This window comes from Squalius cephalus (assembly GCF_949319135.1).
Source record: "Squalius cephalus genome assembly, chromosome: 9".
Taxonomy (NCBI): Eukaryota; Metazoa; Chordata; class Actinopteri; order Cypriniformes; family Leuciscidae; genus Squalius; species Squalius cephalus.
The window spans coordinates 34,242,728-34,259,361 of NC_137130.1; the positions used below are offsets into that span (position 1 = coordinate 34,242,728).

General features: G+C 38.3%; 1 protein-coding gene across 1 annotated transcript in view; it reads left to right on the forward strand.

The window, feature by feature from the left end:
* myo3b (myosin IIIB) overlaps positions 1 to 16,634 on the forward strand; it is a 136,727-nt gene that overhangs the window by 118,319 nt on the left and 1,774 nt on the right. Inside the window, exon 28 of the mRNA XM_079880261.1 lies at positions 290 to 462. Within this exon, the coding sequence (XP_079736387.1) occupies positions 290 to 422 (133 nt within the window). The 3' untranslated portion in view covers positions 423 to 462. The remainder of the gene's footprint in view (positions 1 to 289; positions 463 to 16,634) is intronic.

Consider the following 16,634-nt stretch of genomic DNA (forward strand, 5'->3'; position numbering starts at 1 on the left):
CACCATTTCCACCAGTATATAATTAATACATTTTACTGTAAAAACTTGACAATGATTTAAAAAATGTCAATGTTGGAGCCATAACTTAGCTCCAGAAACTACCTTATCTCCTTATCAATGACTTTTGTTCTTGTAACCTTACAGTTAAGTTAATTCAGTTATATTAATGAATCATTTTGACTTGATAGATCCAGTTAATTTAGATATTACATAAAGCATATTTTTTACAGCGTACGCTGTTTGACTTCATGTGTCTGCGACTCTTATCACGTTCTCTCTCATTTCTCAGGCAAATCAAGCTCCTGGATGGAGAGGATGAATATTATCAACTACTGTCCACAATAGAGTCGGTTCCTGAGGAGGACGTTTTATCTGGCCCCTCCCCAAACTCTACTGCCCCTCCCACTATCTCATCCAGATGAGCTGTGCTCCGCCCACCTCTTAGACTCGCGCTGACAGCTGGTAAGAGCTCCACAGACTGCAGACCACTGCATCTGTACACCATTAAACACACACTACCAACTTATTGGCTTAGATACTTGTTACATCATGATTCTAAGTATTTAAAGGGATAGTTCACCAAAAAATATTATTATTATTTGTCTATAGTCAATGGTCACCTGTTTGATTGCATTACTCAAAATATAGAATTTCATACAGGTTTTGGAATGATATGAGGTTGAGTAAATGATGACAGAATTTTCATTTTTTAATGAACTATTCCTTTAAAAGCAATGACAATAAGCCATTGCAGGTTGTTCTTTACAATGATTTTACCATGATTAAAGATGACATGAAAGCATCGCTGTTAGCTTTGAGGCCTTCTACACCCTTGTGAAAAAAGTATACATTCTATACACTGCAACACTTTGTACTCTCTTTAAGTGCACTTAAGTGGCATTTTATTTAATTAATATTATCTGCAAGTACAGTTTTTTTTATTATTATTCTTTTAAGATTTGAAGTACATTCATTACAATTATGCACACTTCTTTTCCACTTTTTCTACCCATATTTGTGTCCCAACCCAATTAAATTAATAATAATAACCTTATTTTAGGACAAGACCTTTGATTTGTCCAGCCCAAACATCCTGTTCAGTAGAAAATATGCCATCCCAGCAAATGAAAATGTTTTCGGACGGACGTTTATGGGGTCTTTAAAGGGTGTTGATGAGCGTGAAGCGTGGTTCAATCATGCTCGACATCAAGTAGCTTATTGCTTTTTTAAAAGATAGCAACAGAAATAAAATAACAGCCACCAGTGTTTATTAAAATTAGTCATATTTATTTATTTAATAATATTCTTGTACCAGTATTTGGTTAGTGTACTGAAAATAATCATCATAAATGTCTGAACCATCATACATTTGCTCAGTACAACAATGTTTAAGTTAAATATAAATGTTTTATATTGAGAAAATAGTTAATTGATACGACGATTGCTTTCAGACCCTTTTTAGCCTTGAATATGATCACAATATAGCACAACTTCACATATTTTACTGCGTAATTAATTTGGCTTCAGACATGACTCATCCAGTCTGACTTTAGACCTGAACAACCTTTAGACCTTTTTTACAAAGATGAATTATACAGGACACTTACCTGGCCACAGAAGAAAGGTGGTATTTTTGACAATGGTAACAGACCTTGGCACAGGACTAGTGTCAGTGAATGAGTACTACTAAAAAATATAGCAAAACTGCTCTTCAGAGAAACAACAAATCACTCACAGACTGCTTTGTCTCTTAATTTCTGTGCTCTTTTTTTTTTCCACATCTTTTTGTGATTGTAGTAATGTTTGCTGTGGCAGACTGTCAGATCAGACACGTTTTGCCCTAATACACATGACAGATAGTGCAGATGTCACATGGCATGAATGAATGAAGAATTTAATGACAGAGCTCACTGATTTTTGGAGACGTTGGCATCCTGTGGTGTCATAATAGTCACTCAGGACACAGCAGTTATTTTCAGAAACCCTGACTTTCTATTGACTTTCTACCCATATACATACAGTGCCCCCCAAAAGTACTTGGACACTAAAGACACACTTAAAAAAATAGATGAATTTCATTGATTTATCAAAGCAAGTGACATTTTAAGTCAAGTCAAGTCAAGTCACCTTCATTTAAATAGCTCTTTTTACAATACAGATTGTTTCAAAGCAGCTTCACAGTGATAATAGGAAATAAATGCAACAAAGATTGTTTTGGCTGTACATCAGTTCTAGAAGAAAGTCATTGTCCAGCTTAAGTAAGTTTTTGATTGATTCATTTCGGTTGTAAAAATCATTAGTTATTGACTTATGTGGGCCGCTTAAATGACACTGTTTTCAACTGAAAACAGAAACTTTTAATACATTCTGGCCGTTCATTTACACGACAACAGCGTTTTGGTAGCCAGAGAACGCAAACTTTGGTAGGTTTCAAGTTTTTGAAAAACGTGAATCTGTGAAAATGGTGATGGTCAACGGTGATCATTTTGATAACATTTTGATAGAGAGGAAAAAACTGTTTGTCGTGAAAAACAAATAACTTTTGTTTAGTTGACAGAGTCTCTGCTGACACTACAGGGCTGCGTTGTGGTCATGTCTAGGCGCAGGTATTTCATCTGATCTGGATATGGCCCGGGTCCGGCTGACTACAGTAAACCTCAGGATAAACAGAGAGACTAATATTAGCATAGAGTACATCAGGTGTTATGGACCAGCTGGAGTTTGTTTATTAAGCATGCAGGGCAACCACCCAGTAGAGCATTTCAATAATCTAGCTCAATCTAGTTGAGGTCATGAACACATGAACTAGCTGTTCTGCATTTTTCATTGAGAGCATATGACGTAATTTAGATATATTTTTAAGATGGAAGAATGCGGTTTTACAAATGCTAGAAATGTGGCTTTCAAATGAAAGATTGGTATCAAAGAGCACACCCAGGTTCCTAACCGACGACGAAGACTTCAGAGAGAGCAGCTATCAAGTGTTAGACAGTATTCTAGGTTACTACGTGTGGGGTTTTTTGGTCCAATAATCAGAATCTCTGTTTTTTTCAGAATTGAGAATTTCAGAAATTCAGAATGCATTCTGTTAATTTTGAGAATTGGTAAGTTTCATAGGGTCGAAAGGATATATAGAGCTGCGTATCATCAGCATAACAGTAAAAGCTAACGCCATGCTTCCTAATGATATCTCTCAAGGGTAGCATGTACAGGTTGAAAAGCAATGGTCCTAGTACTGAGCCTTGAGGTACTCCATATTGAACTTGTGGTCGATATGGCACCCTTTCGTTTACTGCTACAAACTGATAACGGGTCATCATTTGTTCATCTATATTAGTGGTTCTCAACGGGGGCCTTCAGAGAACAACGGGGGGCGTTGGAAGCAAGATTTTTGAAAGGGGGGCGTTCAGGTGTTAATGGGGGGCGTTCACGAGTTTAAATATGTAACGCAAATTTTTGTTCATTTACTTTTATTCATTTTAAGCATTTAGTAGTTGTAATAAACACTTTAAGTGGGCTATTTAAAAAGTGTTAGGACTATGTTTTTGTTAAATTATGTTGTAAAACATATATGCGCAGAGTGTGATTTCATATTGTGTGCACGCGCGTCTATGGTGCACGTGAAAGAATACGTCAGCTGTGCTCAAAAACAAAACAAAACAAAAACATTCGTCCGCACCCGCTCTACTCCTGACCGCAAGTCCACCGTCAGTGTTGTAGGTAGGCACTAGGCATGTTTTTTTGTGTTTTGTGTTTTGTCATTTCTATTGCATTACGATTGAAAGCAGTATCAATAATGTCAAAAATATGATGTGCAGTCAAGTTTGGGTTATGTGTATATGCTGTGAGTGTTCTCACCGATGCGCTTGTGATTCTTGATATTATTTCTTATTCAAAAGTTTAGAATGCCTAACATTCTAAAATCTTCCAGTTTAATGTGACATGTAGCCTATCGTTACTTTTGCAACGACTATTATTTTTCCAGTCATAGACCAGCGCTCTAGCACTGACTAGAATCCAGCGCTGAGAAGAATCAGCAATCACGAGCTCAAAAATGTGTTTGGCGCTGACAATAATCCGGTGGTGCCTAGAATCCAGCGCTTACTAGAATCATGCAGCGGAGGAATGGAAAGTTGACAAGCCATTAAAAAGTATTGACTTAAGAAACACTTATATATTTTCAAATATTTTCAATAAATCATGTTCCCATTCACTCTGGCGACGAATTTTAAAATTAATTAAACTATATTCTATTTATAAGGTAAAACTTTTACATTTTTAGGCATTAACTAATTCAAATCCCAAATGCCAAAATGTTTTCTTTGTTCACCAAGTAATTTACTGGTCAGGCATTATTGTTAACTCACAAGACAGTAAGGAGAAAATGACAATTTGATGGATAATTTAAATATATTCTGCAAACACATTTTGGTAATGTATTCATTCCGCCATCACATCTGAGCGGAAACACTGCTTGGGTAGTTTCAAGATATAAAAATAATTAATAATACAATAATAATTTAATTGTTCATATGTGTTTATTCTTGTTAGAAGATTTTTTTTACTGATTATGAACACAAATTAATCATAACAAACCAAATTAATTGTAATTGTATTAATTATACCATTGAAGAAAACAAGCTGATACCATGGTATTTTAGGCCGACAATTCTAACATAATTTTTCATGAAAAATCAAGATTGTATTTATTTATTTTTCGAAAGTAAGGTTAAATGTAAGCAGCTTCTTACAATACTCTCCTAAATGCGTAATAAAACCTAAGTGCAAACATTACCACTTTAATGACCGTCCTTTATTTTTCAGTGCATTTGTTTTACAATATATGGCTATTACTGTCATGGGATTAATATTATAACTATTATTATGTAGTAGTGTAATGTAGACAGACACAACTAAAAGAGGTTTGAATTTTTCTTTGTACACTGAATATGGGTTGGCACTTTTAATTTTGAACTCTCAAAGTGCACCAGATTGATGAATTTAACATTAAAATGCACAATATTTTCTTACGGGGGGGCATGCCCCCGGACCCCCTTAGAAGGCTCGAGGTACACTCACCACAGATTTAACAAAAGTTAGACAAATGTGAGACAGCTAGCAGACGGGCTGTTTAGCCAGTCTGTCCGCTTCCTGACTTGGGCCCCAGTTATTCAAGGTTCAACTCTTAAGACCCCAGGAGAGATGAATACCATCTCTTTTTAACAGGTCAGGTCTGCCCCAAAAACTTTTCCAATTGTCCATGAACCCTATATTATTCTGCGGACACCACTTTGACAGCCAGCCATTAATTGGGGACAGGCTGCTAAGTATCTCATCACTCCGGTGTACAGGGAGGGGGCCAGAGCATAATACAGTGTCTGACATCGTACTTGTGAGATCACACACCTCTTTAATGTTATATAATGTAATTTTAGTGATCTCTGAATGGTGAAGTCGGACATAATTAGTGCTGATGTGAATAATAATCTTTGAGAATTTACGATTAGCATTAGCCAGCACTTTTAAATTTGCTTTTGATGTCAGGCGATGTCAAGTGACAATAACAGGAGAAGATGACATGACTCACCGTGTTTGTTGACTGATCCAACTCACCACAGTTTTGATGGATTTGTAAAAGGTGTGAGCGCGCAAGATAAAAAAGACAGCAAGTACGAATGGCAGGTTAACAGGCTAGCGAAATGCTAGCGCATTGTTGAGAGCAATCTAATAACATTCCACTACATTGTTCTTTATGTGCACACTAAAGAGACCCAGCTTGAGAGAGTGAATCAATGAGTTCTGTTTTAAATATATATCCAAAAAGGACAGATGAGAGTACCGGAAAATTTATGCGAGCTGCTGGTTCGCTAGAATCATTCCCGGTACTGTGAACAGCAAAGCGGAAGGAGGACTCTGGAGGAAGACGCAGAGCAGGCAGAGAACAGAAAACCTGGGGAGATGACAGAGGGAGAGACCAGGGTGGCAATGACTAGGAGGAGCCAGGAGCACCAGGAGCCAAGTGGGGACCCAGACCATAGCCAGAAAGATGGCCCATGGCGGAGTCGAGGGAGGAAGGAGCCATGGTGGGACCTGGCTGATGACTGCAGGGGACGACTGACAGAGACGAGGCTGATGGATGTGGAGCCCAGGGCGCAGACGAAGAGCCATCAAGACCGGGCGAAACCGATGGTCCTGGAGACTGAGGTGGAGCTGCAGTGATGAGCATCTGAGGTGGAGCCAAGATCCCAGGGGACTAAGGACGATGGTCCCAGGTGGAGCCGAGAGAGGGAGGAACCAATGCAGAGCCGACAGGTCGACGGGCCGAGGTGGAGCGAATGGATCGACGGCTGGAGACGAAGAAAAGGGGATGCTCTTGACTGGGTGGAGCTGGAGACCAAAAGACCCAAGGCAAATCCACACAATAGAGTGGTGTCAGATGAGGAGCCGAGGGGCTGAAGGGAACCAGCGAAAGCAGGGTAGAGGAGCTGGCTGAACTTGGAAGAGGGGGCGGTAGAGGAAGGCTGGGTCAGTACTCTGGAGACACAGGAGACTTCGAGCTGGGCGGAACCAGCAGGGGTACAGGAATCTTTGAGCTTGGCTGGAAGAATCAGGGAAAAAATGAAAACGATACCAAAACAGAGACTATACATGTTACAAAAGCCAGGTAAACAACACAGAGCAGCATTATGTCAGTGTTCATTCCTCAAATCTACGGAAAAAACTAAAACAGTTCGCGACAGACTCCAGCCTGGCCGAGAACAGGCTATGGCTCCAGAACGTGAACCCTTCTGGTGGAAAAGGGGTATGTGTGAACTTCAGAAGAACTGACTTCATACATCCACTAATGTAAATCACCAAAACCCCAGTTGATTAAAATGCATTGAGCAAAAATTATGAAAAAAAGTGAAGTTAGTGAAGAGAAAAGCAGTTGTTGACACTTTCGTTGTTATTTTATATCTATTGCAAAGTCATTCAGACATTTTTAAGTGTGATTTTGGTGTCGAAATTATTTATGAGGCCACTGTATTTGTCATGGGTTCTGTCACTTCTGTTTAGTTTATTTTTTGGTTTTGTGACAGAGCTCTGACACTCCTGTTTTGTCATGTCTTTGTGTGGGCGTGCGGCTTCGAGCATTCTCGAGCCGTGCGCTCTCTTGTCTGTATGCCTTGTTACATGTGCGGGGCGTGGTGTTTGGATCCCGGCACGTCAGTCTAGATTGGTTTCGGTTCTGTGTGGGGATTCGGACATTCATGCTACGCGTGTTTGTATTCTGTCGTGAGCATACAGGATGAGCTTTTGCTCATTCTCGTGCGCTCTGTCTTGTCGTGTGAGCGTGCGGGTTCGAGTTCGCTCAGACCGTACGCTCTTCTGTCGTGTTTACATCGGCCACGTGCTTTCATGACATGTTTTGTCTCTTACTGTGTAGCACACAGCTTGTGTTTTACACTAGCTGTGTGCTTTCATGTTGTCATGTTTTGTGTGAACACGTGGCTTATGAGTGTTCTCATTAGCTGAGTGTTCATGTCTCGTTTTGTGTGAGCACATGGCTTGTGATTTGTTTTACTGGCCATGTGCTTGTGTTCTAGTCATGTTTGGTGTGAGCACATGGCTTGTCATGTGTTTGCCATGTGCTCTCCTGTCAATTTGTCTTGCCCCACCCTTTTTGTTACCTGATTATTGATTATTTGTCTTGCCCCGCCCTTCTTGTTACCTGATTATTGATTATTTGCCCCACCTGTCCTCCCTCATTACCTGCTTTGTTTGCTCTCCCTATTTATGTGTTTTCAGTCCTGTGCTGCTTCGTCGTCGTATGTACACCGTGTGTTTCCCTGCTGTGTGGTTCTGACAAGTCAAGTTAACCCAAGTCTAGTTGTTCAAGTCAAGTCTGTCTTGTTTTCCCCCTCGTAGTTTTTGTTGTCTGGTTTGTTTTATTTTATTATCATTAAAAGCCCATTAACTCCCTCGCTACTTTCATCACACCCATACCTGACCCTATTATTAAATAATACATGAAGATTATTATAATACATGAGTACAAATGAATTAGTTTTGGAGAAAAAAATATTATCTTTTGAATTATAAACAATCAAAGATTAGAGAATACATTTATTAAGTGTTTTTTTTTTTAATGGTCCTTATTGTCTAAACTTACATTTTTAAGGCCCTTTGAACCAAATATTGAACTGCCCTTTTGAATATTGTGTGATGTTTAGGGCAGCCCTGCACACTCAGAGATAGATTTGACCTTATCTCATGGCGTCAGGCAATATCTGCATTTCAAAGCCTCTCATGGTTATGGAAAGTAAGAGGAATACTCTACAATGTCTTTCTTATTTTTGATTCACATCCTTGATATAGTTCTTTCATTAAACACAGTTTATCAAACCAATAATGATACAATCATTAATTTGAATTCTCCTCAAGGAGGCAGATAACATTAGCACATGAAAAGTGATTTTTTGCTTTTGATCCCCCCCCTCTCACAGAAACAGAGACAAAAAGACATGAAGAGAGCAAGATAAGACTGTTATGAATGCCTTGCATTTCAAATTGTTTTCCACTTTGTTCTTTAAACATGTTTTTTTTTTTTTTTTACTTTTTCTCTAAATCTTTAAACACAACACAACATTCGCGGACCTGCCGTGATGTTGGTGTAAATGAGATTCTAGATGAGAAATTCTGGACAAATCTCTCTCTCAGATGAGAAGGGCCGCACAGCGCACACAAGCCAATTTGTGGCGCTGTTTAATGAAATTTGCATATCATTTGGTTCATCTGAAGTTGTTGACCCCTCAGGGCCCAGAAGAAAATCTGATCTTTAGTGAAGATGTAGACAGATCTTATTCTCTCAAACTCTCTCTATATCTTTCTGGCTCTCTCTTTCAACTGCTTTCGGGTCAAAAACAGCCTTATTAGCATGCTTGCCTTATTGGAATTGGCAAGGTTACATTTCCAATATTTTCAAAGAATGCAATTTAATTAATAAATATTGCCCACATATTCAAACAGCAAGAATTCACATATCTTATAGCCACACTTGCATGTTGCAGGTAGATTTCATATCAAAATGATTCTGGTGGTTTGATGTTTAAGTTCAGTAATGGCACAATCTTTTTTGTCCGTTTATGGCACGTTATGTTTGTTGAGTCTGGATCGGGTTCTCATCAGTTCAGTGATGCATATAGTGAGGAGATCTGTGTGTTTGTAGCCAATTGTAACAGTAGTTTATATTGATTTGATGAGGTTTTTCCTTCAGAACTGCTGTCAGGCATTTTGATTTGGAGACTCTCATGCCAAACACTATATGAAGGCTTTTTTCTTTGAAATCGATGAAGCAGAGGAAAATTTCGGCTGATTTGTTAATCAATTACAATCCTCTGAGGGGATGCATCATCTGATGTGTGACGTTTTGGTAAGAAGCCAATTTGGCATTTGTTCAGTAAATTTCTGTCACTATAAAAAAGTGGATGAAGTTGTTCTTGTATTTTACGCAGGTTTACACATATCCCATATTAATAATTAGAGTCAAATAATGGTAATGAAACATTGCTCTCAGATGCTGGGAAATATGCTTGTCCTGAAGAGATGAATTTGAGAACAGCTGATCTAAATTCGCAATTTATTTCATGGTTCGTGCATATTCAAAGTGGTGCATACTTTGTTGTTTTCGTTATAGAAGAGTGTGTAGAAATTGGTTTTCCAGTTATCTAAATTTTTAGGATCAATGTTTAGTGTTGTCCATTTTCCTCTGTTCATTTTTACGATTAGTGTCCTCATTTGTATCTAGCTGACATCCGTTTTCCTTCCTCAAAGCATTCTGACAGAGGTGAGAAAAACTCCTGTGTTTGGTTGCACTTTATTTTACAGTACGTGCACTTTCAATTTTAATTACAGTGTACCAAGAAACTACTGAGTAATATAATGTAACCTCATGGGTTAAGGTTAGGTTCAGGACTAGTATCTAGTAATTACCCAGTTATTGTAATTATAATAAGTATATAGTCCATCCGAAGCGGGGCTGTAAAATAAAGTGCTACCTCTTATTAGGTTCTCATCTCTTTCCTTTTACATGCATCATAAAGCAGTTTCCCACTGAACTAGTGATTTTGAGGTTAGATGGGTAAACTCTGTCACTGGGACGGTACCCTTCAAAAATGTTCTAATATTTACCATTTAGATAATAATTCTGTATATACACTTTTGGTACCAATATGTACCTCTTTAGCTTTTGCTTTTTTTCTGACAGTGTATAGGCTCAAGAGGCTTACAGAAATTTGGATCTTTAAATTTATGCCAAGTTTGTGACATATTTGGAAAACATTTTAAAGACAAATATTACTGTGAGTGATTTTCAAGCAGGCACATTATGCACACTTCTGTGAAGGCGTTGTGGACACGAGTGCTTTCCCATGTATTACAGTGAATAAAGAACCTCCTTGTTCATAAATGTCTCACAATCTAGTCAGATTTTGGTTTTAGAATTCATTTTAATGTTTAACCAAAAGTGTCGATTTAATACTCAACTTCCATGCCGCTTCCTTCTAAAACACTGAATTAAAATGAACCGATTACCAAAATTACTCGAGGCCTAATTTCGAATGACAGTAATGCAGTTAAGCCAGCAGACAGAGACAATATACATACATAATCATCACGAAGTTCTGTGAATTTGTGTTTGTCAGTGTTTGTGTGTCAGTGTGTGCATACTGACTAGCTCTAGTTCTAATCATAGCTGGCCGTGTCCAGTTTTCTTGCGCTCGGATGAGGCGGTAATGAGAATATTCTGCGAGCATTATTCCCCGTCGGAGAATATTTAGTTCCTCTGAAAAGCGCCGGCTGAAATAGGTCACTCTAACACCCGCGAGTGCCTCTTTAAAGAACATCGAATCCATTAAGAGAGATCTTGTTCCCTAGATTATTTTGGCCCTGTTTTGCCATGGAAATCAATTTTGAACAAGCTCTCTAGTTTTTGTGCTCGCGAGAAGCCTCTGAAGTTTGCCTTCACGGCGGGGACTGTTCTTCATACCGACATTCTTGAACCGAGACGATATCAAACCGAAGAAACCGCAAAGTATGTGGAACTCTGATTGTCCAGCACAAGTCTTTTATTGACAAGCAAAGCTGATCTTGTGTCAGAAGCCCTGCACCTGTGCTCTTTAATATCTCAATAAGTCTCCATAAAACCAGGACTGCCTATTCTTTGCGCTCATTAAAGCGCCCTCAGCATCTGGAGCGCCTGACGATCTCTTTTAATGTGGTCCGCACTCCGCCGAAGAGTTTCCCCCCTCGGTTTTAACTGTTTGTTCTAGACCGTGTGTTTTCTTTCCCAAGTATGCAGAGCAATGTGGCACCTTTCAGATATTCTGCAGCCGTAATCTTTAGATAGAGGAGTATTTATTGTCAGACAGCACACTCTCTCATACTAATAGACAGGGTGGACTTCAAAGGGGGAGCACAAATAGACTAGCATTGTCCTGTCTCTATATCCTCTAGAGTTCAAAGGAAGAGTTTTGAATAGCAGTGTTTCCAAAGCCTCTCTTTCAAACCTGCTGGGATGTAAAGCAGGTAACCTGCCATTGATACACAAGAACACACACTCCCGCACTCCCGTATATGTTCATTTGCTAGTAAACGCTTCCCGCGAGCTGCACCTCCTAATCACGGCCTGGGATAATAAAGCCGGGAATGAAAGTAAACACTTTATTTTGCCGTCTTTGCTTGCCGCCTCTCCGAATAAACAGGTACTTTAGGATATTTTCAGATTAGCACCGCGACACTTTTACGCTGACTGATGTGTGACAGACAGACAGGCGTAAGAGCCAAACAGATGTCGGGTACAGGGGTGGGCGCCCTCCCTAAAGACTGATTTAATGAAGAACCGCGGAAAGAGAGAGGGTTACGAGGAGAAAGACAGAAGGAGAGAGCGAGCTATAGCGTAAGATGTAGAAAGAGAAGGGCTGAGAGGGGGAGAAGGAGATAAAAGAGTGAGTGGAGTACGCACATCAAAGACTTGCTAATGATGGTGGATGCCATTAGGGCTTGTAGTGGCCTTTGTTTCGGCTTCCTAACACCTGCAATTTGTTGAGGGCTTTCTATGCCCCGCTGAATTACCCACATTTGCATGAGCACTGAGTGAATACCGAAGGGATAAAAGTGGGAGATTTTACCCCGCTGCATTTGGACTTGAATGTGCCCAAATCTTGCCAATGTTCGTCATCTGTCTCTCTGTAGTAACTGAGCCATTAGCTCAACTGTGTCTGAAAGATTTAAGGTTTACCAAACCAGTCTATACTTTGACAATCCATTTCCGGTTCCTCAACTAACATGCTCTTTTATGTCCCGGGACGACTTGATTTGTTAAAAAATCAGATTTTCAACTTTTTTCGAAAACTGTTTTGAGAGCTTTTCACTGTGGCTTCTTTGTTTATTTTTGCTGCATTGAAAATGTTCTAATTATTATTTCCGTACCCTGATTTTTGCTCCTAAAATATGATTTCATAGTTAAACTATGATAATCTAAACAGGCAAACATTAAAGATAAACCATTTAAATATGTGTTACGCTACTGTTCAAAAGTTTGGGGACAGAAATAAAAAATAAAGTTTTTTGAAGTCTTTTATGCTCTCAAAAGCTGCATTTATTTGATCAAAAATGCAGTAATATTGTGAAATATTATTGCAATATAAAATAACTGTTTTCTATGTGAATATATTTTAAAATGTAATTTATTCCTGTGATCAAAGCTGTATTTTCAGCATCATTACTCCAGTCTTCAGTGTCACATGATTCTTCAGAAATCATTCTAATATGATGATTTGATGCTCAAGAAACATTTCTGATTATTATAAAGGTTGAAAACAGCTGTGCTGCTTCATATTTTTGCGAAAACAGTGGTACATTTTTTAATAAATATTTATTTGAAATATAATTTTTTTGTAACATTATAAATGTCTTTACTGTCACATTTGATCAATTAAAGGTGTAGTGTGTGAAATTACTTATATCAGATTGTGCACTAATTGGCAGTCAGACCAACAAACAGACCAGCAGAGTTACTTGTTTAACAAGGAGACTCAATGTAAAAAAGAAAAAAATACTATGAAAATATATTTTTATTCTTTAATAAACAAGCTGTAATTTTGTGCAATTATGTAGAAAATGGTTCAAATATAATTTATTTCCGTGTATGTAGGATAAATAAAATGCTAGCTGGAAAATAAGCATAGTTGTCCATTTTATTTTAGAGTTTTCTACCAGAGAATGCTATTAAACACGATATGTAATTTGACGTGACAAGACAGATTTCTCCTGTGATGTATGCAAATCTTCTTTTAGACACTGATAGTACAAACATTAAGTATAGAGACAAGTGAAAAGTGTTGGAGAAACGTGAAAATGCTGAATTCTGTAATCATGGGGTATGAGCTGAACACTGTCCCGCGCACGGCCATATGGAAGCGCGTGCAGCCCATATCTCCTGAAAATGAGCTAAAGTTTCTTTTCCTGCGGGGCTTGGATTGAGGTCTGGGGAAAATCAGAGCATGAAATTGCGATTAGCCCCTGTTGTTTCTGCAGACCAGGAATAGGCTACAGCACTTGGCATGGCCGAAGGTGTAACCTGTTTTGTTTGGCCTTGCTGAAGCCCTCCCAGATGGTGCTCGCAGCTGCCACTGAGCAAACGCAAGGAGGGTGAGCGTTGAGAGAGGTGGCCAGGACCTGTGTACATTCAGCAGGAAAAACAACAAATCAGCGATGGAAAGAGACTCCGCGTAAACTGATTCTTGTGCCTCATCTCCTGTAGCTACCCATGTACCTGTGGAAAGCAATTGACCTATTTCCGCTTGAATCCTTAGATTCTCTATGCTAAGCTTTTCCTGTTTATCAGAATATAAATTCTGGCATCATATAAATAAATAAAAAGATCTTTAAGGACAGAGTACCGGTCAAAAGTTTGATTTCTGAAGGATCATGTGACAATGAAGACTGGAGTAATGGATTTCGAATACAGGATTACATTTTTAAATATAGTACAACAGAAACCAATTCATTTAAATTGTAATAATATTTCATAGTATTACTGTTTTTACTGTATTTTTAATCAAGTAAATTCAGCCTTGGTGAGATTAAGAGTCTTCTTTCAAAAACATTAATAAACCTTAATGTTTCCAAACTTTTGAGCGGCACTATGAAGAAAAAGGGGTTGGATCAGTATTATTTTAGTATCATAGATGTTATTATATTATTTAGAGATAACATTGTAGTTTTTATTAATATTTTGAATTGGTTTTCATTTTAGTTTTACTTGAAGGTTAAGTAATTTTGTTTAGTTTTAGTTATGTAAGTGCATCAAGTTAAACTAAATGCAATTAAGAAATGTTTCCTTGGCAACTAAAAGTTTTGTTAAAATTATATTTTATTTCAGTTATTGTTATTTTTGTTTTGAGTAACAAATTATATATTTTTTTTAATGTTATGAGGTTTCGTTTTACCTAACTTATACTAACCTATACTTAACTGTAATAACCTACCCTGGGTTGGATAACTAATAAGATATAATAATCACTTCAATATAACAACTAAAATGCTAACCTAAGGCTGTGTGTCCACCAAAATGTTTTTTTTTCTGAGGCCAGCATATTTTTTTTAATTCTTTCCATGGGAACGCTGCGTATTTAAAAAAAGGAAAATTGCCAGCAATGCAACGAGACTTTGAATAAAAATCAGAGCTCATCACTGTCACTTTTTGCCTAACCTAGCCGTCCAATCAGAGTGGAAGAGGGGCGGGACAAATACCAAAGCGACCAACCACCACATCCTGCTTGTACAACATCAACAGATGACAACAACAATGGAACAAAGTCACTTAAAACAAAGGGCCAGAGCAAGCACTTTACATTCTGTCGACATTTTATATTCAGAAATAAGCTATTTGTGAATTCAGATACACTTCTGCAGATTTTCCTTATAATAGCAACCAAAAGTCTCAACTGAAAAAATGCTGAAATGTGCGGCTGAAACGCCCCCAGCTAGCCGTTTTCAGCTGGCTAAAATCGCTTTGGTGGACACACGGCCTAAATGCACAAAAATGCTAAACTAAACTCGATCTCTTTAGTATCTCAATCGTGACTCAAACAGATGAAATGAAAATCAAATGAAGTATATTGCTTAAAGGGTTAGTTCACCCAAAAATAAAAATTATGTCAGTAATTACTCAACCTCATGTTGTTCCAACCCCGTAAAGACTTTCGTTCATCTTCGGAACACAAATTAAGATATTCCTGATGAAATCTGAGAGCTGTCTCACTCCTTCATAGGCTGCTAGGTCATTTCATTCTGCCGGCCCAGGAAAGTTAGTAAAGACATTGTTAAAATAGTCCAAGTGACTACAGTGGCTCAACCTTAAGTTTATCAAGCGACGAGAATACTTTTTTACTGACAGAATTTAAATTTTTGGGTGAACTAACCCTTTAAGTCTCTTGATTCACCAATTAAAATATTTGTAAAATATCAAATTCTTCCAAGACCAGATGATCTGAGCTGCCTTCAACATTTGCATTTTACATTTTCATATATGCATTTCAGGAGAAACATTTGAGATATAGATGATTCTTAAGCACAGCTAGGAACTCAATTAAAGGTAGGGTAGGCAATTTTTTTCAGAAACACTAATTCTGGTTGAAACTCTCTTCACATCCTGATAGCAATCAATAATAGAAGTGGTCTAAACATTAAAACATGTACATATATCTTCTGTTGAAGTCACATGACCAGAAAATGTTCATCCAATATGATACGATGTCCTCCCTGCCTGTCAACATATGTATTTCCACACCTCCACACACCTGCTCTCGCAGACATCACACGTCACCAGAGTTAGACAGACGTCAGTCACCGAGAGCCACAAACGAAACCGCAGCCGTCTTTTACAGTTCCTCCTGAACCAAAACAACCAGTAACCGTAATTACGAGACAGCAACCCTTGATGTTCTACCTGGAGCTGTTCTGGTCCTCAGACTCAGATTTACGCGGTTCTGTGTAAACTCAACGGCGAAATGAATCTGCAGCAGTCAGGTGGTACAACTAGAGCTCTCTAAGTTGTTTACGGTTGTTATTATTGTAATGTTATGTGCTTTGAGACATGAGGTAGTTTAACGCCGCCTCTCGTGACGCTTTACAAACTCTGCTGTGAACGTTCATGTGTTTTAAAGGTGTGGCTTTGGAGACGCTCTCAGGGGAGGGTGGGATCTCATGCTTTCAAAGCTAGCTCTGAAATTACCTACCCTACCTTTAAGTCTCTTGATCTGTGGGCAATACTTTGTCCTCTGAGATTTGTGGATTTTACAGCTCTATTTTCCATCATTCAATGGTTTAAACATGATCTTTAATTCCATTTGGCCTACCATTGTTTAATATTAATTTGCCTTCAAAATTGTTTGTTGGTATGAGTGTATAGTGAAATCTGAATGTTAATCATCTCGCTCTCTGCACTCAAAAAACTGAAGTGTTTGATTAATTCGGCAAACAAAAAGAGCCACAGGGACAAACATCTGCACAGACCTTCAAACCCCATCAGACTGAATCTAAAATTAGTAAATATCCATGAACTATATGTTCAGCCCCTCCGTATAATACGA